General features: G+C 39.4%; 1 protein-coding gene across 21 annotated transcripts in view; it reads left to right on the plus strand.

Moving 5' to 3' along the window:
* The window catches only part of BNC2 (basonuclin zinc finger protein 2), a 451,443-nt gene that overhangs the window by 307,889 nt on the left and 116,737 nt on the right, over nt 1-26,817 (plus strand). For all 21 annotated transcript variants that reach the window (XM_063696351.1, XM_063696358.1, XM_063696353.1 and 18 more), the window contains one exon: nt 11,321-11,556. In XM_063696351.1, the coding sequence (XP_063552421.1) occupies nt 11,321-11,556 (236 nt within the window). The remainder of the gene's footprint in view (nt 1-11,320; nt 11,557-26,817) is intronic.

The raw sequence follows: 26,817 nt of genomic DNA on the forward strand, positions 1-26,817 counted from the left end.
ACATTACCATAAATGTTCACTGGAAAGTCTTTTATTACTCAACTTAACATGCATGCCTACAATGAAAATTAATAAAATATTTAGAAATAGAAATTTTATTTTAAAAACTGTCATCACAGTGATAAAATCCAAGCAATATAAATATTACAAATTTTAACAATTTGTTAAACATAAAGTGGGTTTTTGTTAGAAATGTATCTGTCAGTGAAGTATCTGCCGGTGAAATAGTTGGGACTATAAATTTTTTTCTTCTCAGATTAGTTCATGTATCCATGGATGAATAGTACTTATTACAAAAAAAGAGAAAAGGTACACTATCAGTTCTATTCCCAATTTTCATTTCTACAGCTGTAACTGCTGAGACATCTGTTCACGTGAATACATGGGACTAGGAGGTTTGTTATCACATTGCCATTCATTTCTTAGAAGTCATTTCAAGTTATATGCCAAAAATTACACAGCACTTGATTGGTTTGCTAAAAGCTAAGAAATTGAAACCATCCTACGTATTACTCAGATATTGTTATAGTCATTTCTTTTTCAATTTATGGAAAAGGGCTTTAAGAAATTATATCAAATAATGATTTATAATTTGTTTTTGGTAGATACAGGGTTTCGCTCTGTTGGCCAGGCTGGTCTCGAAACTGCCTCAAGTGATCTGTCCTCCTAGGCCTCCCAAAGTGCTAGGATTATAGGCATGAGCGACCAAGTCCTGCCCTATAAATTTAATTGTTAGTCTTCAGTTTAGAGGCATGTTGTTTATCCCTGTATACCCAGAAAAGATTGAGAAAATAAAAATACTGTATTAGTTTTTAATTCAAATAACTTCTGCAATTTTTTTTTAACAAAATGCTTTTATCTTACTGTTGCAGACTTAGCTATCTTAATTGATGAAAATTTCCACCAGGTAGCCTAATTTGCAAATCCAATGATAAGGTCAAATGATCATATTTGATCAGTGAGGCTGACAAATCTGACTTAATTTTTATTAGAAAAAGCTGAGTTCACATTTCAGTTCAAATAAATGCACTTTGAGAAAACTTATAAAAACATATCAAGAAGTTATGGAATGCATCTTTTATGATACATTACTAAAACAGTCCAGAATAAAATGAGGTGCTAGTAAAATTTATTTATTCAGCTTATAATAGACATGCTATTTCTCATTACTTAATTAGTAATTATGTACTATAATATATAACTTATTTATGAAATGAGAAGTATGTTAGAAGTCATGATATCACTTTGATAAATACGGTTCCATGTGTATCATACAATTTAGTGTTGGACTTTAGGAAAAAATTAGGTAAGAGTAATATATAAAAATATTTATCAATTTTGCTAGGTATCATGACCAAACTGTTTTTATATGCTTAATGAAAGAGGAACTTACATACTTGCTAAAAATTAAGTGCTTTGACATTTGGATTATAATTTATTGTTATTTTTATTAGCAGTATGTAGAAGATATTCAAAATCTTTTAAGATGAAAATGATGATTAATGGTAAATATTTTGCTATTATTTGATTATGTAGGCTATAACTACCTTACTAAATGATAAACATAGTTTCTGGAAGAAATTAGGTAAAATTTCTATCCACACCTTTTATTCAGTGTATTCTACAAATTTTGTAGGGACAGGAAAATATTCAAACTAAATTTAAAAGAGTGGGCATCACCTAACATTTGCTTAGGGGCTTTTCTTCCCAGGTGAAGACGCCTCCTAGGGATGAATGAGTGTTGGGGATAGTTGAAAAGAATATCTTAGCTTTGAATATGTGGGGTTCGAGGAGGGAGACCATTTTCATTATCGGACACACATGCTTTGCTCCCATAGGATGCTTTCTAAAGAGCAATACATTGCTAAATAGATAAGAATGTAAGAGGAGAGTTCATTATCATTGCCCATTTTACATGATGTCTGAAATTCTGAACATTCCAGCATAGTCCTAAATCCTGTATGAGATCTAGCTACACTTTACTCATCTGTGTATAGTCAGGGAAATATGAGCCTTTATTAATTGTTTTTTTTGTTTGTTTGTTTTTTGAGACAGGGTCTCACTCTGTTGCTCAGGCTGGAGTGTAGTGGCTCAGTTCACGGCTCACTGCAGCTTCCACCTCCGTGGGCTCAAGTGATCCTCCCACCTCAGCCTCCCGAGTAGCTGGGACTACAGGCACGTGCCACCATGCTCAGCTAATTTTTTGTATTTTTTGTAGAGATAGGGTTTCACCACGTTGCCCAGGCTGGTCTCGAACTCCTAGGCTCAAACAATCCACCTGGCTCAGCTTCTCAAAAGTGCTGGAATTACAGGTGTGAGCCACCACAGCTGGCCTATTAATTCTTTTAATAATCAAATTGTGAATTATTTTAGCACTCAGAAGAGTTTTACACCCTGGGCTAGTGTACCATATAGAATATAAGCCAAGTATATACCTTTATTTTGTAAAGAAGGAAGGGTACAATTTTCAGAAGAGAAACAAGAATGAATAATCTTCATGTACTTGGAGGCCCATTCTCAAGTGGATCAATTTTAGAGTAAATATGGAACTGCAAGATCTGGAAATTGGGTCCTTGTGTTTGCATACCTCATGGAAGGCCTTTTTATACCCTGAGCTTAGGCATACTCTACTGAGAAGTCCACTGAATTAAGTCATGTCCCAGTGGAGTAATGCAAAAATGCCCTGCTCTCTTCACTTGGCTCTAAGCCATCCCTCCCCGTTTCTATCTCCAATTTTCAGTGTGGTATGTGAGTGGGGGCATATGTGTCATAATCATCTGGGGCAATTTTCAAAGGCTGTGTTTTTTTTTTTTTTTTTTTGAGGCGGAGTTTCACTCTTGTTGCCCAGGCGGAGTGCAATAGGGCAGTCTTGGCTCACTGCCACCTCTGCCTCCCGGGTTCAAGAGATTCTCCTATCTCAGCCTCCTGAGTAGCTGGGATTACAGGTGCTCACCACCACGCCTGGCTAATTTTTGTAGTTTTAATAGAGATATGGTTTCACTGTATTGGCCAGGCTGGTCACAAACTCCTGACCTCTGGTGATCCCAAAGTGCTGGGCCTCCCAAAGTGCTGGGATTACAGGCATGAGCCACCACGCCTGGCCACAATTTTCAAAGTTAAAACAACCCTCTTACTTGTGAACTTTCCTACGCTGGTTGGTTATGGCTCTGTGGCCAAGGTTCATCCAGTACCTTCACCAGCCATTGTTCCTGCTGGACAGGTGTCATGTCTCCCATGTGACAATTATTGCTTTAATTAAATTTCTGCACTCTTATCAGAATTTTACATCTAAAACTAAAAATCATTTTTATCTTTTAATCTTTTGCTGTTTAGAGATGGGGTCTCATTCTGTCACCCACGCTGGAGTACAGTGCAGGATCATAGCTCACTGCAGCCTGGAACTCCTGGGCTCAAGTGATCCTCCTGTCTCTGTTGCTTCAAGTAACTGGGACTATAGGCTTGCTCTACCACACTTGTCCTTGCCTGGCTCATTAATTTTTTTTTTTTTTTTTTGTGGACATGGTTTCACTGTGTTGTCCAGGCAGATCTCCAATTCCTATCTTCAAGTGATCCTCCCATCTCAGCCTCCCAAAGCATTGAGATTTCAGGCATGTACCACCACACCTACCCATTTTCCTCTTATAAAATGTTTAATACTTTCCTAATCCTATTAACAAGAAATAAAATTATAAACTTTCCACAGGTCTTTGCCTTTACAAATACAGCTCCTTACTTGCAGTCTGCTAGTCCGATCTTTTTGGACTAATTTCCAACTATTTTGCTGCAAGCGTTACATTCTTTAGATAGTTCCCTAACACATACCCATTAATTCAGTGATTCTCAGAGTATGATCCTGGCCAGTAGCATCAGCATCTTCTGGAGACTTGTTAGAAATGCAGATTCTTGATGCCCATACCCAGTGAATCAGAAACTCTGGGGGAGGTGGCCCAGCAGTCTGTTTTAACAGGTCCTCCACTTGATTCTGATGCACACAATGAGTGAGAATCGCTGCCTTAGTTCCGTCTACTTACAGTAGTCTCCTCCTCCTTTCTTGCCTGCTGACTTCCGAGTTAGGAGACTGCATTCCCGGCAGCATTGCCCTCTCTTCTGTGTCCCACAGTACTTTGTCAAATCTTTTTTATGGCATTTATATTGCCTACATCTGTCTGCTTTTGAAGGTGGAGGCCACAACATAAATTACTTTTGCATCGGCATACAGCACGTACCTCAGAGATAAGTTAATAGGTGCTGGTGAATAAATGAATGTATGCATGAATGAAGGAGGAGAGCGTTTTAGGAGGAGTGGTGATCAATAAGGTCGGCTGCTATGGAGAGACTGTGGAGAATAATGAAGGAAAAAAGCTATTGGATTTCACAGAAGGGCAGGTGTTGGTGACCTTTGAAATGCTTGCTTCAGCAGAGTGATGGGCAAGTAGCCCAGATTGCTGGTAGTTAGGGACTTCTGACATGATGAGGACTTGCAGGTTTCATATTGACTATTTATTCGAACATGTGGTGAAAACAGAATTTTCTTGAGTGAAGTTGCTAAGTGACCTTAGGCCAGTTACCTAACCTGATTGAGCCTATAATCTCAGAATAAGCAGTAATAATAATACTGTGTTTGTATGCTTTTTAATTGAAAGATTAAATGAGCTAATAGCCCCTAGAACAGGGATGTCCAATCTTTTGGCTTCCCTGGGCCACAATGGAAGAAGAATTGGCTTGGGCCACACATAAAATACACTAACACACTAACGATAGCTGATAAACTAAAAATAAATGGCAAAAAAAAATCTCATGTAAGAAAGTTTATGAATTTGTATTGGGCCGCATTCAAAGCCGTCCTGGGCCATGGTTTGGACAAATTTGCTCTAGAATGATGCCTGATATATAGTTGATACTTAAAGGGTTATTTTCTTCATACTCTTCCTCACCATTATTTTTCCTTATTAATGCTGTTGAAGGCATTCGTCCCTCTTTGTAAATCCGTATAAGATGTGAAATTGTTTAGAATACTCTTCATTCCATTCATTGCAGAAATTGTGAATTGCATTCAGCCTGGAACTAACATACTTTTAGTTGAACACCGACCACTACTTTGAAATTACTTTTTTTTTTTTTTTTTTTTTTTGAGACGGAGTCTTGCTCTGTCACCCAGGCTGGAGTGCAGTGGCACAATCTCAGCTCATTGCAACCTCTGCCTCCCGCGTTCAAGCGATTCTCCTGCTTCAGCCTCCTGAGTAGAGTAGCTGAGACTACAGGTGCATGCCACCGTGCCTGGCCAATTTTTGTATTTTTAGTAGAGACGTGGTTTCACCATGTTGGCCAGGTTGGTCTCGAACTCCTGACCTCAGGATCCGCCCGCCTCAACCTCCCAAAGTGCTGGGATTACAGGCATGAGCCACCGCACCTGACGTTGAAATTACTTTTTAATCAGCTAGAAAAGTACCTCAAAGGGTAGTTGTAATAGAACTCTTTTAGTTCCAACTTACAGAATGTGACTTCAAGTAGACAGTGAGAAAATGGCAGAGGGGACAGGGAGAGGTAGTGGAGGGACAAGGAAATACAGATTTTGTTGGCTCATGTAACAGAAGATTCCAGGGATAGTACCAGCCTCAAAGCACTGCCAAATCTTCTCAATCAAACAGTATTATCAGTACTAGATATTTGTCAGATTGTCTTGCAGCCTGGATCTTCTTCATATGATTTGCATTCTCAAGCATATTCATTAGGTACAAATTTAGAGGAAAGAGAAGAAATTCCTAGTAGTTCTAAGTAAGTTCCTGGATTCAATTGCACTGTCCAGACTTAGGTCACTTGCCTATTCTTGAACCAGTTGTTATGGTCAGGGTGCTGGGAGCGGACTGGTTTTCTAGGCCTGGCTAAGGAATATTCAGTTCTATGAAATACTGGTATTGTCTGAGTATGGTGGCTCATGCCTGTAATCCCAACACTTTGGGAGGCCGAGGCAGGTGGATCACTTGAGCCCAGAAGTTCGAGACCGGGCTGAACAACATGGGGAAACCCCACCTCTACAAAAAAAATACAGAAAAATTAGCTGGGTATGGTGGCATGCACCTCTAGTCCTAGCTACTTGGGAGACTGAGTCCCAGGAGATGGAGGCTGTGGGGAGCCGCGATCCTGTCACTGCACTCCAGCGTGGGTCATAGAGTTAGAACCTGTCTCAAAAAAAACAAACAACAACAACAACAAAAAAAACAGAAAAGAAAGAAATACTGGTGTTGAGTGTAAGGGACAAGTTCCCAAAAGGAAATGTAGCTTCTATTACCAGAGTGAAGGGGAGTGGACATAAATCAGGCAAAAAATTGGTATCAACTCACTATAGAGAAAAGGGCTTTTCAAACTGTACTTAAGCAAGTACAGTTCAGCCCACTGAGATACTTAAGCAAGTTGAAGAGAAAAAGGGAGTAATACATGATTGGATGTTCTCTAACCCATGATTACTCCAGCTTCACCTAGAACAGCTTCACTTTTATATATTTTGTATATGCAACTTCTGGTTAGATTGCATTTGGAAATGAATTTTTTTTTTTTTTTAATCCTGTGACAGAGTCTCACTCTGTCGCCCAGGCTAGAGTGCAGTGGTGTGATCTCGGCTCACTGCAACCTTCGCCTCCTGGGTTCAGGTGATTCTCTTGCCTCAGCCTTCCAAGTAGCTGGGACTACAGGCATGTGCCACCATGCCCGGCTTATTTTTGTGATTTTAGTAAAGGTAGGGTTTCCCCATGTTGGCCAACCTGGTCTCAAACTCCTGACCTCGGGTGATTCGCCCACTGCAACCTCCCAAAGTGCTGGGATTACAGGTGTGAGCCACGGTGCCTGGCCTGAAAATGAATCTTAACAATACCATTGGTATGGGACACATCAGCAGATGGTTAGGCCCATAATATATTAAAGTAGGTGACATCTTTTCCCACTCCATCCTGATGAATGAGTTCTTGACCTACCTTTTCCACAGCGCCATTGGCCTAACTCATATTCCTAACCCTACAAGATCCAGACCTGACTCCTCCACAGTCAGATATGTGAAGATCATGAAATTAGGCAGCAGTCTAGTTCTCAGCTTACAGATTTTATGACACTTAAAAAATCATCATGTATCATAGTTCCATGGATACTTCCCCAAAAGTTGTCACAACTTGGTGACTCGATATGATCTAGTAATTGTAAAGCAGAAAATTTTGATATATTCAAGAAATTTGACAGATCATAATCTTTGATGATATGTTTATGCTGAAATTTGCATGTTAGGCAGTTTAATTAATTAATTATTTATTTATTTATTTTGAGTTAGAGTCTCGCTCTGTCGCCAGGCTGGAGTGCAGTGGCATGATCTTGGCTCATTGTAACCTCCACCTCCCAGGTTCCAGCGATTCTCCTGCCTCAGCCTCCTGAGTAACTGGGACTACAGGCGCGCGCCACCATGCCCAGCTAATTTTTGTATTTTTAGTAGAAACGGGGTTTCACCATATTGGCCAGAATGGTCTTGATCTCTTGACCTCATGATCCACCCGCCTCAGCCTCCCAAAGTGCTGGGATTACAGGTGTGAGCCACCGTGCCTGGCCCAGTTTAATATTTTTTAAGTCTTCATCTATGGCTCATCTCCTAGGTAACTGCTTCCTAAACCACACTCTTAGAGCTTTTTTGTGATCTACTATTGACTTCCATTAAATATCTAGTCCGCCTTTTCATCGTCCTCAGGGCCCAAACAACACTGGTGAGGTGTCTGTTTGTGTAAATAAAGTTTGTTTGTTTTTGGAGACAGGGTCTTACTCTTCTACCCAGGCTGAAGTGCAGTGGCACAATCATTGCTCCACTGCAGCCTTGACCCCCAGGGCCCAAGCAATCCTCCCCCCTCAGCCTCCCAAGTAGCTGGGACTACAGGTATGCCTGCCTAATATTTTATTTTTTTGTAGAGACAGGGTTTCAATGTGTTGCCTAAGCTGATCTCAAACTCTTGGGCTCAAGCAATTCTCCTGCCTTGGCCTCCCAAAGTGCTGGGATTACAGGTGTGAGCCACTGCACCTGGCCTAAGTACAGTTTTATTGAAACACTGACACACCTAATAGTTTAAGTCTTATCTGTGTATGGCTGCTTTCTTGCTATAACAGCAGAGGTGAATAGGTGTGAAAGAGAATGCATAACCCACAAACCTAAAATATTTAATACCTGGCCCTTATAGAATAAGTTGCTGACCTTTGCTCTATATTTATGTGGTTTATAACAGTTTTTCTACTTTTTCTTTTTTTTTTGAGACAGGGTCTCACTCTGTTGCCCAGGGTGGAGTACAGTGATACAATCATGGCTCACTGCAGCCTGGATCTCCCCTGGGCTCAGATAATCCTCCTACTCCAGCATCCCAAGTAGCTGGGACCACAGGTGGGCACCACCATGCCCAGCTAATTTTTCCATTTTTTGTAGAGGTGGGAGTTTCACCACATTGCCCAGGCCGGTCTTGAACTCTTCTTGGCTTAGGCAATCTGCCGTCTCGCCTCCCAAAGTGCTGGGATTACAGGTGTGAGCCACCTTGCCCAGCTGCATTCATACTTACTAACATATGGTACACTTATGAAGAAGAATCAACTAGTGTCCTTATAATATCCTCAGTCTCAGGTGTTCTCGAAAGCATATCTAGGGAAATATTTTTGTTCTTTCTGTGCTCTTTTAATTCTCTTTTCTTCTGTACCCGTAACAGTTTAGTGCTCTTCATCTTTAAAACAACCAACCTTGGCCGGGTGTGGTGGCTCATGCCTGTAATCCCAGCACTTTGGGAGGCCGAGGTGGGTGGATCACGAGGTCAGGAGATCGAGACCATCCTGGCTAACACGGTGAAACCCCGTCTCTACTAAAAATACAAAAAAAAAAAAAAATTAGTCAGGCGTGGTGGTGGGCGCCTGTAGTCCCAGCTAGTCTGGAGGCTGAGGCAGGAGAATGGCGTGAAACCGGGAGGTGGAGCTTGCAGTGAGCCGAGATCGCGCCACTGCACTCCAGCCTGGGCGACAGAGCGAGACTCCGTCTTAAAAAATAATAAAAAATAAAACAACCAACCTTTTTTAATGAGTGGGAGGGAGAGTGATTGTGGTTTTTTCACCTACAATTTGAATGCATTTGCACACACACCTGCATGTATTTAATGCAGACATGCAAGGTGCCAAGTACACACACAAAAATCAGGATTTTGTGTCATTTTATTTCCTTTCTACTGACTCCTGTCAGTTTCATATTTGCTGTTGTCATAGAAGTCTGTTTTGTAAAGAACTATCTGATACGGTTGAGGAGAGCTGATGAAGGGAAATGGAGGAGGAGCAGAACCCCCCCGATCTGGTCACTGGATTCTGTTAGCAGAGCAGCCACTCATCAGAAGGCTGAGTAGTTAAGCTGTACTTGAAGAAGAACAGGGATAGTAATACCCCATCCCTGCTTTTTTGCAGTCTAAATGCCCTGTGGAGTGAGAGAAAACTTCAATCCCTAGGCTTGTGAATCCCTTATCTTTCCCAAACGTTAAATTAATTTTTAAGGCTATTTATTCAAAGTTGACTTAACCACTAGAATAGGGAAGATCAGACAAATCAGCTGCAAGAAATGAAGTATGAGAAAACCCGAACTCTTTGACAAAGTATTCCTGGGAGTAAATGTGTTGAATGAAGCCAGCGGGTAAATGATAAGGGCCTTTACACTGTGGATGTAAGAAAGCAATTTATCAAGAGTACATGAACTCTCTAGTGACCACAAGTCAGGAGGAAATGAGAGTGGAGGAGGAGCCCTGAAAAAATACATATGAAATACTAAAAAATCTGTGTGCATGCACTTTTAAATTCCTCCATTATTATGCAGTAATATTGGTGTAGTAAAATAGGAGTTGCTGAGAATGCACATGTAGTGTAGCCCATACCATTAGGGATAAGGTGTTAGGAAAAGCAGCTGAGAAAGGCCACACAGTAGTTTAGAATTTGCAGAAACCTTAAGTTCATAACTTAGGTGTAGTTATGACTTGGCTGATAGATGTTGGCTAGATGTTGGCTGATACCCATTTGCCTGACTCATGAGGTTAGATGACCATCCTTCAGGCTTATGTGTTCATCTTGTTTAATTCCTAAATGGGCATATGCATATAATTCTGACAGTTTTGAATGCCTCTTATGTTCTCTTAAGGAGTTTAGAGTGCCTCTCACTCGTTATCTCACTAATCTTTGCAGCATCACTTTAAGCCCTACAGATAAGACAGTGTTATTGCTTGAGAAACTGAGGCAAAATGTAATTATATTATCAGCAATAGGGTGTGCAGTAACTCAGATATGGATGGGGACTGGAATTTATGACCTTATTTTGGCCTTTAGTTCTAGAGAAGAGATGGCGTTTCTTAAATTTGAGGAGAAAAAGCACCCAATTGTTGAACTTTTCATTTTATTAAAAGTGTTTACTCTGAGAATGGTCATCCTCAGCTTTTTCTACTGAGATAATACAGTTAGCTGAAATACACCAGAAATTCCCAAATGTTGGTTTGTCATTTCTTTCCATTTTCATCTATACCCTTAGAGCTATTAACAAAGTGACTTGTTATTTCTTTCTTTTTAAAATCATGACTTTAATTTTATTTTTTATCCTGAATAACTTTCAGAAAACATGCCAATGAACACAAAAGCTATCTAACAGGTGACTAACGAGAGAAATTGGGAGAACTAAGTTTTTAGATAACCCCCTATAGCTAATATGACTTGACTTAAATTACTAGCCCTCCACACAGATGTCAGCTTTCCTTATTCCCTCCAAATTAGGTCTTTCACCCCTGTCGTCTAAAGAACACTCTCTTCCTCCTCTTTAACCATTCAGGTATTATAAGGGGTGAATCTTATTCAGAAAAGTGATATTCACTGAGCCTGCCCATATGGCATGAGTTAGGAATTGTTTTGTTTTGTTTTTGGTGGGGGGTAGGGGACACCATCATCACTTGGGTTGAAACACAGTTGAGTTAACAAATCAATGAGGTTTTTAGCACCAGCCACGGTCATTTGAAAACATCCTCAGTGACTCTTTATCTTAAAGTCGAATGTGTTTTCTATTTGTTGTTGCCTGCAATTTGTAAACACATCCAATTAAAAAAATAGGAAAGAAAAGGGGTAAAACAGAAAGGAAGAGTCAGAGAACTATTTTCTTTGCAAGATCTTGCTTAAACACCTATGGCGAACATTCATGTGTAGAAATGGAGCCCTGGTAACTTCCAGCAATATTTCTAACTCCTGTTCTCTCTATCTTATTCCCAACACCCCCATCTCTCGAACTTTGGCGGGACCACCACAGCCTTGGATAAGCTCAGCACGCAGCACCTGTACCACCCCACCCAAGTGGAGATTGTGCAGTCCAACGTCGTGTTTGACATCAGCAGCCTGATGCTCTATGGGACACAAGCAGTGCCTGTGCGGCTAAAGATCCTGCTGGACCGTCTCTTCAGCGTCCTGAAGCAAGAGGAGGTACTGCACATACTGCACGGCCTTGGCTGGACTCTGCGGGACTATGTCCGAGGATACATCCTTCAGGTAGGGAGAGGACTTGAACGCCGCCCGTGTCCGGGGCCGACTGTGGGTGGGGAAAGGTGAGAGTCCTTGGCAAACCTCGCAGGAAGGGCTGCACACCCTTCTCTGGTTAAAGTGGTCGTTTCAGCAGGCTTGTCAGGGAAGGGGAAAGGAGAGAGACAAAGCAGGCCACCATCGGGCCTCAGGCTGTATTAGAAGGAAAACTTGGCCTCTTGACTTGTGTTACCTTTGTTTGCACCTTTTTGAATTCAACTCTTTCTCTACAACATGGGCTTTCTGGCTTCTTCAACAAGTCTTATTATAACCCTATTAAAAAGGAGGGCTCTTTGAGGCGGGTAATGGGTGTGTGAAAATCTGAGATTACCCTTCACTTGGGTTTATTAGGGCTTTTTCTCATACTCAGTTTGCAGGTACGGTGTTTTTCTTGGTTGTCTTTGTACCTAAAGGTACACATTTTACTATTTATTGTTTTTTCAGCCAACTCAAAGGTAGAACTATAATCCATATAAACTTATATAACCAGTAAACCCTCACATGATAGCCTTCAGATTTCTACATTCTGAAACACACAGACATGATTTTAGATTTCGTCTTTGCAGAACCTGTTCTTCCAGCCTTGAGTGTCTCCTTTGTGTCAATGGCACTTCTGACCTGGTAAGGGCTTTAAGAGTTTTCTGGGAGGCCCACAGCCTTCATGCATCCCCATCTTCCATCCCTCTCTTTCTTCATCTCATTTTTGCAATGTGTCATGTGTCATTTGTACTGTATACTTTGCCTCTGAAATGTGTTTATGGCTATCTGTCTTCCTGTAATCCTTGAGGGGTCAATGTTGAGAACAGCATTTTGGGAGATCCCAGGATCCAAGGAGGCTACACTGGATGATGAAGAAATACCCCTCTCGCCGAAGGAGATCTCAATTTGAGAAGGTAGAATCTGAAGCAATTTTTCAAATTTCCCATGAGGATAATACCAGGAGACATGACCCCTTCAAAAACAATTGGTTTTGGCTGTGCCAGCCTTGTATAGTGCTAGACATATCTCCACTGTTTATTCCCTGAGCTACTGTGTGTTACATGAAGGGCATTAGCTGCCAGCTTGGCATGTGAGGAGTGGGGAGCCTCAGTCTACCTCTCGTTTTAACCTGGCATCAGTACACACAGATTCTTGTCATTTTCCTGTGTGGTACCTCCAGCTGTTAGCTGGGACAGGAGAGCAGTGGAAGGATAGAAAGTAGAAGTAGGGAAAGGGAAGGGAGTTGGAATAACCTGTCTGCTCTCAGAATAGAATGGCATCTTAATTTAGTGAGAATCTCAACTGGGAAGACACAGAAAATTTGGCCCTCAAAAGATGAGATGATGGTGATAATAGTAGCAATTATATATTACGTTTTCAGTTTATAGAGAATGTTTACAAGCATTATCTCATTTGCCTCAGGATGGGGACATTTCAGTGGGTTAAAGTAGGAAGATAAGTCTTGGACGGTCAGGGGGCATGAGGGGGAACAAGATCTAGGAGGAAGGGGCCAGGAAAAATAAATAAGGAACTGGTTTCACAATCCCTGCTTATACTGGCCCCAAGATGCATACAGTGCTACATCTTTCTACAGTCATTTCTACATCTTTCTACAGTCATTTCTACAGCGTGATTATTAATGTCTGTTTTGAATGGATTTTACCCTACACAAAGAGAAAAACCTCTTACAGTTGTTTGTATGGAACTGTTAGCTTGGCTAACAGTCCTTTCTTTATTCCAAACCAACAAGTGTTTTTCCCCAATCTGGTACCATCTTTATTACCTCCACTATGCTGCTTATACTTCTGTCATCGATATTGTATTTCAGTTTCATGTGTATTTGTTGCCTAAGATACTTACACCTGTATACCTACGCAGAGACACAAGCATATACATTGTATCTTTCTGTCCAAACAAATAGGTATGTGCAGGGCTATGTTGGTTTGCCATTTTAACAAAGCTCAGGTAGCACTTTGATAGGAGTAAACATAAAGCCTGATAATGTTTCTGTGTTATGGTCCTATTGTTCTGCCTTGGCCAGTGCCTGTTTTTTATTTTACTTGAAATAGTTATTTAGATGTTAGTTTTTCCCCAACTTGTGAACATATCTCTAATGCAGGTATAAAAAATGTAAATGTACTCTATATTTCTTTGTATGGGAGGGCCCAGTATTTAGCAGGGATGTCAAATCTTTTGGCTTCCTGGGCCACATTGGAAGAAGAATTGTTTTGGGCCACACATAAAATATACTAACACTAACAATAGCTGATGAGCTTAAAAAAAAGTCTCATAATGTTTTAAGAAAGTTTACAAATTTGTGTTGGGCCACATTCGGAGCCTTCATGGGCCACATGCAGCCTGTGGGCTGTGGGTTGGACAAGCTTGATTTAAAGATACAAAATTGCAAGAGAAATTAAATTTGAGAGGAAAATTCAGTAAAACCAGGAACTAAAATTTATAAATCTCTTATTTTAGGGTGAAATACTGCATGTAGAGAGCATTTTCATTTATTGTAATACTTAAATTATAATTAATTTTTATTATTTTAATATAGATTTTGACAGTCTCAAATTTAATATAATGTTTCTCCATTCAGTCTAAAATTGACATTTTGAGAAGACTATAGATGATTTTTACATTAGAGGAGTTCTAGGTTTAGTTTCTGTCTTGTTTTATTGGTAGAATTGATGTAATGTAGATTTTATTTAAATGATGGTTTTTGTCATTCAGCATTTATAATCTACTTGTTCTTTGTTAAAACAGTTCTCGGTTTGGAAAAAAAAGCAAATGGTCCCAGAACACCAAAACTGTTACCACTTATGTAGTGAGAAAATGCTTTGTTTTGTTAAGAAAAAAGAGAGAGACTGTAAAAGTAAACCCTTTCTTCTAAAGTAATGTTATTTGATAATTGGCCAATATTTTAAAGATTGTATGTGGTAATGATAAGGTGTGCACAAATTACTTTGAATATAATTGTATATGGCGTTTTTGTAAAAGTAGGCTATAAAATGTGTGTCCGAAGGCTGTGGAACCCCATAATGCTCTATTAGTGTACAGGTCATTTTATCTGGCTAAAACTCAATTGTCTTGTAGCCCTCAAGGCATCAATTTTAGCATTATTGCTCTCAACAACAGTATATTGAATATTATGTCAGTTAAAGGAGAATAATTATCAAGGCAGGTTAGGGTGGCTGTTAGTCTTACCACATATTGACTTGGTTAGCAGTTGGCTATAGATTGTGTTCCTGGGCAAATGAAGATGTACGGTAAGTTGAACTAGTCAAGCCAGGGTATTAATTTAACTCTCTGTGGGACAAAGCCTGCATCCTTTATGTGTACACAGCTACTCCTGCCTTCTGAGATACCTTTAAATGTGGAAGAATGACAGTTGTCTGATCTGATTTTGAATTTTTGGATGTAGGGGGAAGAGGGGAGCAGAACTTTCAAAAGTATGTGGTTTATGAAGAGGTTATTATTAGAAAAAGGGAGATGACAGTGATGCTACAGATACATTTAAAAGGCTGGCACATCGGTCAAGGATCCTGTACTTTTTTTATAAAATTAATTTTCACCTATGTGAGTGTCTATATAATTCACAAGCTAGCCAGTTGGGTATAAAATGCATAACATAACTTGGACTACAACTACTTAAGAAGTCAGGTAATATATTAAGAACCCAATATTCTCCTGTGTACTTATTAAAGTATTTATTCAGAAAGTACAGAAAGTTAGCTTTTAAGCATTTTCCAGAAAACCACAAAAATGGGAATATGCAATTAGATGCTAAAATCTTAATACAAGGGAGAATATGATGTTTTTTCTACTACCAAAGAATAATTCTGGCCAGGCGTGGTGGCTCACGCCTGTAATCCCAGCACTTTCGGAGGCCAAGGCGGGCAGATCACTTGAGGTCAGGAGTTTGAGACCAGCCTGGCTAATATGGTTAAACCCTGTCTCTACTAAAATACAAAAATTAGCCGGGTATGGTGGCATGTGCCTGTTAACCCAGCTACTTGGGAAGCTGAGGTGGGAAAATTCCTTGAACCCGGGAAGCAGAGGTTGCAGTGAGCCAAGATTGTACCATTGCACTCCAGCCTGGGCGACAGAGCGAGACGCCGTCTCAAAAAAAAAAAAAAAAACGAAGAAGAAGAAGAATTCTTAGTTCAGGTCTGTATCTCGTGATACATTTATTGACCATGAATGGAAGCAGTGGCCCCCTCTTTTGTCCTTTCCCCATTTTCCCCTCTGTCCTTGACCTAGGAAATAAGAATACGGGTGATTATCATTGTTGAATTTAGTCATTTAAAAATCAAGTTTTCATAGTCTCTTTCAGTTTGAACGTATAACTGACTTGCCTGGGCTCGTCCACCAGCCCGTCTGTGGAAATCTTCTCATTTGCAGGTGGGTCCTGCCAGAATTCAGAGAAGCAGTTGAGACACTCTGAATATTTAGCTGAGATGTCAACAGCCTTATAAGAAGAGTGGTATTGATGCCCCTCTCAACTCTCCTGTGTCTTACCAGCACAATCGGTACATTAGAAGAGCATTTCTCAAAGACGAATGGGGCCATCCGTCTTTTAGAGGTCCAGCTTTACATTTGGGAGTAACTACATACTGGATCTTTCTCTTAACCTTCATGATACTCATTAGTATAACACAGGCTCTGAGGAGGTCTAGGGTACGAGCCTGTAAGAGTAGGGAAGCAGCTTTCTCCAACCCTTCCCACTTCATAACCTCTTCCCTTCAAGCTCATTTGAAGTACTTAGTTCTGAACACACTCAGCTCTTCTCCCACATGAGCTATTTGCATGTAAGGTTTCTTCTGCCTGGAATACCTTACTTGTGTCTCTGCGTGGGTAATTTCTTCTCTTCTAGGCATCAGCCAAAGTCTCACTTTCTTACAGAGGACCATCTTAGCCAATGTAGGTCTTTTCTAGTGTAGCTATATCTTAGGACTCTGTTTCCTTCAAACTCCTATCACAATTTAAAATCAGTCAATTAAGTCAACTGTTAAAATGTTTATTTTTCTGGCCTCCTCACTAGGGAACAACACAAATGCAGAGCACTAAATAAGTATTTGTTAAGTGAATGGCTAAGGAAACCTGTTTAGCTTGATATAGCTTGATGTTTCACCATGAAACTCATGGAATAGCCAGTAACTTCAGTTTGTCAAAAGGCCCTTAGTTTTTTCTCCAGGCTTCCTAAGGACTGACTGCTATAGCAGCAGCTGGGCTGTTGAGGGCAATAAGAAGAAAAGTAAAGGCTCCCATGCCTTCTAGCTAGTGATCTGTGTAGAGTAAGTGTTTTATGGTATCCATGTGGTAGAAAACATCAATATTAAGCAAACACTTGTATTTAAACAGCTCTTTGCGGAGCAAGTTCATGTAAGTTACCTCTTTTCCTCCTGTTACACCATCCTCTTATAGATGTTGCCAATGAATTAACATTTGGTATAGTTGAGGCTCAAATAAGTGCCTTTCCCCTGATCACAGAAGTGTTAATTGGCACAGTTGATACACTGTAAGCTTCCTGAAGATAACACATGTCTCTTATTCATCACTGTAACTCGCTTCCCAGCACCAGCACCCAGGCTTATACGTAAAAGGGTGTATTAAATATTGGAAGGAGGATATTTTGAAGTTTGATTTGAATTCAGGTCTTTGACTCTATGGGTAATATTCGGATGTTTGTTTTTTGTTTTTAAGGCTACCAGCCTGTCTTTCCAGAATGTAATATGTGAGAGTCTGTAGATGCAGAGTGGCATGATTTGGGGGAAGAGAAGAGGCCTGAGTCTGGAACTGACAGACTAACTTAAGATCTCTTATATTCAGTGGCACACCAAATGTCTGACCTTAGGTAAAATTGGGTGAAATGGATTCCTCTTTCGTGTTCCTTTTCTTGCCTATTTCCTGATACTCCATTTTGTTATCTTTACTTCTATTCGCTCTCATTTCTGTGACTAAAACCAGATCTGGTATTTATCCTTAATGCTTTATTGTAAATTCCGGTCTTTGACTTGGCCTTTCCAGGGATACATACCTTTTGTAGTTGAGCATAAAAACAAAGGTTTTCTACCTAGTTGGTAAGATTTCAGCTGTACCATGTGCAGGGATTGGAAGAGAGATGAAGTAGTCTTTCCTGGGTTTATAAAAGCATTTCAAGTTGGATGGCAAAAGGGCTCTGGATATTGAGACAAGATTGGGTTAAATCTGGAAAACTTTGCCATTCTTAGTCATAGTTTCTTAATCTTTACAATTAAGATAACTCCCCATACCTCTCTAAAATTAAGATAACCTTCATGTCTCTACCTTTGAGTGGCTAAAAAGATGAAATAATATAGATGAAATGTATGTTGTGAACTCCTTCTCAATAAATTGGCATTTTTTCACTTATATCTATGTGTAAAGTTAACTCTGACTAATTATAACAGAGAAATATCAGTTGCTAAACATGTTTCTCTACCAATGCCAAATGCTTAAAAAAATAGGGAATGCATTTTAGGCGTTAGTATCAATAAGATAAATTGCAGTTGTTTTAGTAAGTACATCCTGAAATACTACTAGTGGCATAACACAGCAGAACTTTCTCTTTTCTCTGCAAGCCTAGTCTAGTGGTGAATGCTTTCCTTCCATAAGTGATTTGACAAGAGGTAATTTAGGGCTATTGCTGTTTTATGGCTCTGCCATTTTCTGGGATTGTAGATTCCTCATCCAGGTGGCAACCCTGAGAGAAGATGAAGGTTCTCTGTGGGATATTTTCATGGATGTGGCTCAGAAGTGTAGTAGGGTGCTTATTCTCCCATCACTGACCAGAACTTATTTGTAAATGAGGCCATGTGACTGAGAGGAGGAGCCAGGATGTATGGGCTTGGCAGGTACTCTCAGGGAAAATGAGTACAGGTCTGTGCTCCACTCATGTGTGGTGGAATAGCTATAATTATGCCTTCTTTTTATAGAGTTGGACCAGAAAAGCTTAATGCAGCAGAGTCATGCAGTGAAGGCAGATTCATGGGCTTGCATCCTGGCTTCAGGTCTTACTAGATGTGTGAAAAAATTAGGCCCGTGTCTTTATTCACCTCAGTTCACTCACCTGTAAAACAGGGATAATAATAGTACTCATGGTTTTGATGTGAAGATAAAGTAGAATGATTCACAGAAAGCATTTAGTAGTGCCACTTGCTAAGTATCCAGGCAATGCTAACTATTAATACGATAGTGAAAAAGATGATGATACAGACTATTACAGACTACTGCCAACTTTGTTTCTATAAAGTAGCCTTAAATCCTGGATTTCACTGTGCCTCTTAGAGAAGAATCCCTTTCTAACCAGTAGAGAAAAAGAGCAGCTACTATTTAATTATCAATAAATAATACATACACATACACACGTATATATGTATGTACGTATGAATGTACTTGGATATAAATAAGAGGCAGGAGTATGCAGTAACAAAGACTTTGTACTTTAGAGTTGAACAGACTTGGTTGTGAATCTTGGTTTCCCTTTTTGGTAGCTCTGTTAGCCAGCAGAGAGAACATACTTTTGAACATCAGTTTCTTCATCTATAAAGGTTAAATCAAAGAATATTTTAAAAGTATGTAGTGCAATAACCAGCCCATAGTACTCTTATTAATATTAACATTACTAGATTGTGAAGATGTGTGTTTTCATGTGTGCATTTTTTAAAGTAATGGTTTATTCTTTTTTTTTGAGGTGGAGTCTCGCTCTGTCTCCCAGGCTGGAGTGCAGTGACATGATCTCGGCTCACTGCAACCCCCACCTCCTGGATTCGGGTGATTCTCCTGCCTCAGCCTCCTAAATAGCTGGGATTACAGGTGTCTGCCAGCACACCTAGCTAATTTTTGTATTTTTAGTGGAGATGGGGTTTTACCAGCGTTGGCCAGGCTGGTCTCAAACTCCTGACCTCAAGTGAACCACTCACCTCAGCCTCCCAAAATGCTGGGATTACAGGCATGAGCCACTGCACCCGGCCAAGTAATGGTTTATTCTATATATGACACTGTCATTTTTATCACCTTTATATTTCCCTATTTTATCAACTCTTCCAATATCAACTCTTCCAATACTTTCCAAGCTCTGGCACAGAATGAATGATTACTTGATATATTTGTTTAAATGATTAGAGTATCTAGGATTGCACCTTATTGCATAAAATAAAACATTTAAAACAGCCTTTGAAATAGGTATTATCTGACCTCACAGGTTTTTAGGAAATTTCTGGAGCAGAAAGATCAATGAATCTAGATATAAATTAATTTAGGTAATCCTTCAAATAGCAAAAAAAATGATTTATTGGTATATATTGAGATATAAGAGGAGATCTCTCAGAAAACCAGCACTCTAATGGGTGAGCTATAAACAAATGATGGAAAGTTGTATTATATAAACTACAAAAAATATACAGATCACCCAGAAAATTGACATAAAGGGGGGATTATTTGATACCAAGTAAAGATTGGATTATCAACACCATGACATAAGGAAGGTGTCGCTGCATTATGTCACCAATATGTGATTCTTTTTCAGGAAAGAAGGATCACATGTATGATTGGTCAGGATCCCCCTGTCTTTGGCAGGGATGTACAAAAAATAGATGATTCAGAGCAGTGTGTTGTATTTATAGTGTCTGTTTTCTAAAGTGCTTGGACCACTCTACAAACACTGTCCTGGCAAGCCTCCTAACCTCCCTATTAGAGAGATAGTTTCAGAGACTATTATCCTTGGTTTTAAAGTTACCGTGATGGGGAGGCCTCAGGCAGAGGCAAAGCTGGAAGTGGAATACAGGGATTTTGAATCCCATGCCAAAGCTCTAACTATTTGAACGGCAATGAAAATAAACACCTTAGATCCAAGGACAAAGCTTGATGTTTTGTGCTCAGAGTTAAAATGAAAATATTCCTCCCTTTACTCTTGCAAAATAAAAATATATGGCTTACCAGATTCCAGGATGGAATGCAGTGACTGCCGGAATAGAATTTGCGCCTGTGGGACATGAAGAGGCTTTTGCATTCCCCCAGGAGGAGCAGAAATGAGTCCACAGCTCACTGGCCAGTCTCCATTTGATAAGAATCAGTTCAGATTTACTTGAAATGGACATTGTCTGTGATGGCACTGATTAAATCATATGATCTCCTGAGCAGCACTCATACATCCTTCTTGTTGAATTTAAAGTGGAAAGCTCTGAGCTTTGGGTTTAAACCTTAATTCTAGCACCAATTAACTCTCTAGCCATACAAAAAGCACAAAATTTCTATGAGCCGTATTTTCTTGATGGTGCCTTCTTAAAGGAGCTTTCAGGATGAAGAGAAGTAATATGTTAAATTCATAGTGGAGCTTAGTAAATTTAATTCCTTAAGTAGAATGATCTCCTAGTCCCCCTACCCCAACCGTTAAGTTTCTAGAGCAACGGGAGCTTTATGAGTCTTCCAGTTGCCCATACGTTTTATTTGAGCTACTGTGTCCTTTTCTAGTATTTCCCCCAATTTGACAGAAGAGCCCAGTGGAAGATGAGGGGACTTGTACAGGAATGAAATCCTCTGTGACTATAATGAAGAGTCATGAGAAAACTCTCAAGGCTGAGTCTTAGTCTACTATCTGTTTCTTTTGAGTGACTTACTTCAAGTGCTGGTATATGAAATCTTGAAGGGCTGTGAAAAGTAGAAAATGAGATAAGGATCTGTGTGGGTTTCTGGAAGCTTTTGCTAAATTCATACAGATGGGACAAATGCAAATAAAGATACATTTATTTGATTTCTTCATGATACCTATATGTAATGCTGACGGAACTGGAAAACAAAATGTGGGCCAATACTTTGCTAGGAGAATGAGTGACCATGCATGGTTAGGCCACGTCTAGGCCTGATGATCTGAAGCTCTTCTTGATTTGTCTGATGTTTGCATACACTTCTTTCTTAGGGAAGTCACTAGTGATTCTGATTGTTTACAAACTTGGCATTTGTTGCCGATAGCCTTAGATTTTAAAGATGTGGCTAACTAGCTAGTGATGTCATGAACAATTGTTTTAGAAACCTACCACTGTGGTCCTGTTGGTATCTAGGAAGTTTTTTCATTTGTTGGTGGCAACTGAGTGATCTGTTATGTCTACTTTTCCTCTCTCCCTGTCCCCTCCACCATCTTCTTCTCTCTCTTTTCTTTCTCTCTTTTTTCTTTCTCTCTTTTTTTTCAGTCAAGGTAGACTTGAGATAGGGGACTTGCATGGCTATAGTAGATCATAATACATGAGGCCCCCCAAATAAAAGAGTGAAACATTGGCTGGGATGTATTTTCTGCTCGAACTCATCGTCATTTTTCTGTGTATTTCTTACATTAGCCCCCAGAAAAGCGTTTTTCAAAGACTTTGAGAACCAAAGGTTCTCTCTGTAAGGAAATGTGTTAACCTGATTTCCTTGTTCTCATGTAATTTTCTCTCTTAAAGCCATAATAATAGTGTCAGAGGCAGCTTTCTAGTTAGTGTGAGTAATGTGGTTACTGTATTTTCTATTTTTATTTTAATGTGCTTTTCCTGCTGTGGATTTTTTTTTCTTTCTTGATTTTAAAAACAGCAGTTGAGTAAATGTGGTTATTTGAAGACTGGCGTATATTGCATCTTCTCTGAGATGCAATTTCGAAGGAAGGCTCTGTGCACAATAGGCATTTGTTTTCAGATTCCTTAGTAGGATAAATAGGAGAATGTTTGGAACACAGATCAGTGACAGTATTGGTTTATGGTCATGGTAGGTCAGGCTTCCTCAGAGAAACTGACAATAGAGTATCCCATAGGTTTTGTCTCTAGAGAGTCTATTAATATGAAGTCTGTTTATTTTATGATGTGTTGATAAGAAAATTAGGTAACCAGGGAAGCACCTTAAATTGCTGCATTCATTTGCCTCTTTTTAAGCGTGCACACACATTGAGAAATTTTGAATTAACAACAACAAAATACACTTAAATTCCCCTGGAAAGAGTAATTAAGAGCTACTTGTCTCTGTGCTGTCATCTCTGCCAGAATTAGAGTTCCTGCTGAGTATATTCCATTGAGTCAGCCATCATTCCATCACCAGCAGGGATTGCTTTTCTGCTTTTCCACGTATTGACATGTGAGGGAATGTCTGTCTTGCAGTAGCCATGGGCTTGTGCCAGATTTTGAGATCCATAGAGGCAGTTCTGGGAGCTTTTCAATTCTGAATCAGGGTTCCAATTCATAATAGCTGAGCCAGGGAAACCGGGTTGAATCTGTGGCCAAAACCATGGTAAAAAACTTTTTCCCCCTTTCCCTTCTTGCAGTGCTTTATTGCTTTAAAATATGAGTGCCTCTGTCCATTGATTCTCTGGTGACTTTCCGTTGGATTCAAATTGTGGTCTCTTAGGTGAAAAGGTCAGTGTGTTATTCATTCAGCCACACATCGATGGAGATTAACTGAGAGCAGTACAAGACATTTGGATCCTGCCAGACCTAGGGCACCTGAAGGAAGTTTATTTCTTTTCTCTCTAGCCTTTACTATGCCTGCTGCAGAAGAGGATGGCCCTGTCTTCTGGGAGTAGGGGAGGGTTTTGATTGGCTGTGTGTTAACTGCCTCAAATCCATGGCCATAGGGCGAGTAAGAACCCTGGAGAATCAAACATGTCATCTTTGTAGCATCACCTGATTTAGTGCTTTTCCTCAGGTCTGAGACGTCTCAGGGGGCCTTTTTCCCTTGCAGCACTGATCTTTCAATGAGGTGCTAGTGTCTGTCCTGAGCAATAACAAGGAAAAACCATGAAGTGTGAACAGCTCTTATTAGGGGGGTAAATGTCATTAGCGCCTTTGTAGCCTTCTCTGCAATCTGAATGCTCCTGTCAAAAGAGCGACTTACTGAAGCCTCCTTTAAAATCACATAAATGGCATTTAAGATGCTGAAGTTTTACATTTTAATTAAGCAAGGCCATTAACTCCCTTTACATATACATTTTTTTGTAGCCAGTTATGCTTGTGTGCCTTATAAGGCTATTGAAAAATTATCTACAAAAATTATTTTAAGGATTTGAGAAATAGTTGGTTAACTTTAAGTCAAAGTTTTAGATATAGAGACCCTATACTCATGTGCCCAACCATTGTAGTATGCATATTGACGTATATGATAGGAGAAAACACTAGCATTTTGAGTTAATAAGTAGGTCAGTTTGGATTAATGGAAAGTTTGAAGCTTAGAGTGTTTAAATAATGATTTTATTCTTTTCAATACACAAGTGGAAATGTTTCTCCAGTCTAAATTCCCCCTAGTATTCTCCTGAAACAAAATTTTTATATGCAGATATTTGCTTCTTTTGCAAGTTTGAGAATTTCACAGTAACTTCTGGTTACCCTGGGTTGTGTCTTGCAGTTACCAAAAAAAAAAAAAAAAAAAAAAAAATCACGTTAAATAGTTGCATGGTTGCAGGGGTCAGATACAGAAAGAAAATTGTCTTTTTTTTACTAAGCATATTAATTTTTAATAAAAATGAATTGAGACATCTGGTTAAAACTTTGGGAGGTGCATCTAGAAAAGTTACAGGTGGTGAATAGAAGTTTGCTACTCATTACTGCTAATTTAAGATGTATAATTTGATATATTCTGTTTATTTAGTGTGTAGTCTTTAAAATATGATTCTCCATTCCTTTTCAAAATTCCAATTAGGTCACAGATTTTCCTTTCCTTTTCCTTTCCTTTCCTTTCCTTTCCTTTCCTTTCCTTTCCTTTCCTTTTCCTCTTTCCCTCTTTTCCTTCCCCTTCCTTCCTTCCTCCCTTCCTTTCTCCCTTCCTCCCTCCCTCCCTCCCTTCTCTCTCTCTCTCTCTCTCTCTCTCTCTCTCTCTCTCCCTCGCTCCCTCCCTCCCTTCTCTGTCTCTCTCTCTCTCCCCCTCCCCCTCTCTCCCTCTCTTCCTCTCTCTCTCCATCCCTCTCTCCCTCTGTTGCCCAGGCTGGAGTGCAGTGGAATGATCTTGGCTCAGTATAGCCTCCACCTCCCTGGCTCAAGTCATCCTCCCACCTCAGCCTCCCGAGCAGCTGTGACTATAGGTGTGTGCCACCACACCTGGCTATTTTTTTCACTTTTTAATTTTTTGTAGAAATGGGATTTTATCGTATTGCCCAGGCTGGTCTCAAACTCCTGACCTCAAGCCATCTGCCCACCTTGGCCTGCCAAAGTGTTGGGGTTAGGGGTTACAGACGTGAGCCAACACGCCCAGTCATATTTATTTTTCCCCACAAATATTCTATTTGTTTTTTTCCCCCTGTTTTGAGGATTCAGGAAAATGTATTCAAGAGATAACTGGTATATTACAAATAGTAAACAGACAGACAACATGCCCCTGTGTTACAGCTTTCAATTTAGTGGAAGTGGTATATTACAAGTGGTAAACACACACACACCATGGTATATTACAAGTGGTAAACAGACAGACACCATGCCCCTCTGTTACAGCTTTCAGTTTAGTGGAAGTTGGTGACTCAGGCTAAATTAAGGGAGAGAGATCATTGGGTATGTTTTCTAATGAAAACATAAGTATGATCTATAATTATTGCAGTCATTAATTATATGTAAATAGACTCTTTGGACATACTACCAATTTACTTGAAAAGTCAATGCTTTAAGGAATTTTAAACATTTTTCAACTGTCTTGGTTGTATTTTAATAATATTATTTCAAACTCTGCAATTAAATGACTGACTAATGTAAATTTCAACCTGGCCCCCACTTTTTGAATTAAAAACATTTATATTAGTTTCAGTTACTGAGATTTTGCTGTCCATTATGGAAAACCCACTTATTTATTAGATTATAGAAGGTAAGCAGCAAAAGATATATTTCCTTCCTATTCCTTAAAATGTTTCGACAAGTTAATGAAAACTTATTTTAAAATTTCCTTTTAGTGAGAAATCAAAGATGATCATTTTTAGCCCCATCAGGATCATTTTACAAAAACTGCCTGTGAAGTCACTCATTTAGAACCAGACGATCTCTGTGGAATTGCTGTTGCCAGTGCCACTTGGGGAGTAATTGGGCCAATTAAAATGTAGATGTTTTATATTAAGTTGTGGTGCCTGTTAAAGTAGAGTACCAGATTTAGAATTAGTCTGTATTCCCTTTGTTAGTTTCCTTCACTCAGTACATAGAATTTTAGTTCATCTGATAGCTTGACTGATAAGTAATATGTGTATATAATTAAGAAGGTGATAGTCTAGTGCCAGTAGGTTCTTCTGAAAAGCAGTGTCCAATTGGTAGGACAGTGAGAAGAACCTTCAGGCAGTACCATCTGCTTTGTCCTCTCTTTCCTCTGTTCTACCTTACACCTGGATCCAGGCTGTTAATATAAATTATAATTGCTAAGGTTCATATTTTAGGATAACTTTGACAAAGAGATGTCTGGAGTATCAAAATTATCAAAGATGTAAACTTCTTCATAAATATTTTTCAAGGCACCAGATGGAAGGAAGCTTTACTGTATTACATTTCCCATATGGAAAAGTATCTGGGACCTGAAAGGGGCACACCCTTAGAAGGAGAATACTTCTTAAAAAGGAACTTTATAAAAGAATGCTATAGTATAGGGTTTTCACGTATGATTTATTCACTTGAGCATATTGCTTTGAAGGCCCAAACAGCATCCTGAGCATAAGTTGTGGTTTCCTAGACCTAAGGAGTGTCTGATAGTTTAAATTTCACAAACTTTTTAGATTTGCCTATGCCACAGGTCAAATATGCCTTGCTATGAGTCTGGTTGCCATTTATTTTAGTCAAGGTTTGGCTTTTGTTAAAATTGTTGCATTGGGTTTGTGAAAGATACATCTACCTTCTCCTACATGTGTTATTTTATATTAATAGTAAGTCAAGATGGTAGAATTTAAATACCATTGTGGTGGAAAAGGTAAGCATTATTTTTCTACAGTGTTCTTTCTTTCATTTTTGATATATATATTTTGTGATCATTTTCACTTGGTAAATATTACATAACTATTGAGGAGGGCTTGGGAGGATATGTGGTTCTTTTTTTGTTGTCCACTTTTTTTTACAGCAATAGTATTTCTAAAAGAGTACTATGTGGTTTTTAAGAATACTTTTAAAAGATTTTTCAAATAATACTATAGTGTTTCGAGTGCGATTCAAGGAAACCGTATGTACTCATGCATTTCATAACATCAGACTTTTACAGTGTACATCAAAAGATAGTCCTAAAGAGGTGTATTCACTTTGAAATGACATCAGAAAATTAAAGCAT

The sequence above is a fragment of the Gorilla gorilla genome, chromosome 13 (genome assembly GCF_029281585.2).
Source record: "Gorilla gorilla gorilla isolate KB3781 chromosome 13, NHGRI_mGorGor1-v2.1_pri, whole genome shotgun sequence".
Classification (NCBI taxonomy): domain Eukaryota; kingdom Metazoa; phylum Chordata; class Mammalia; order Primates; family Hominidae; genus Gorilla; species Gorilla gorilla.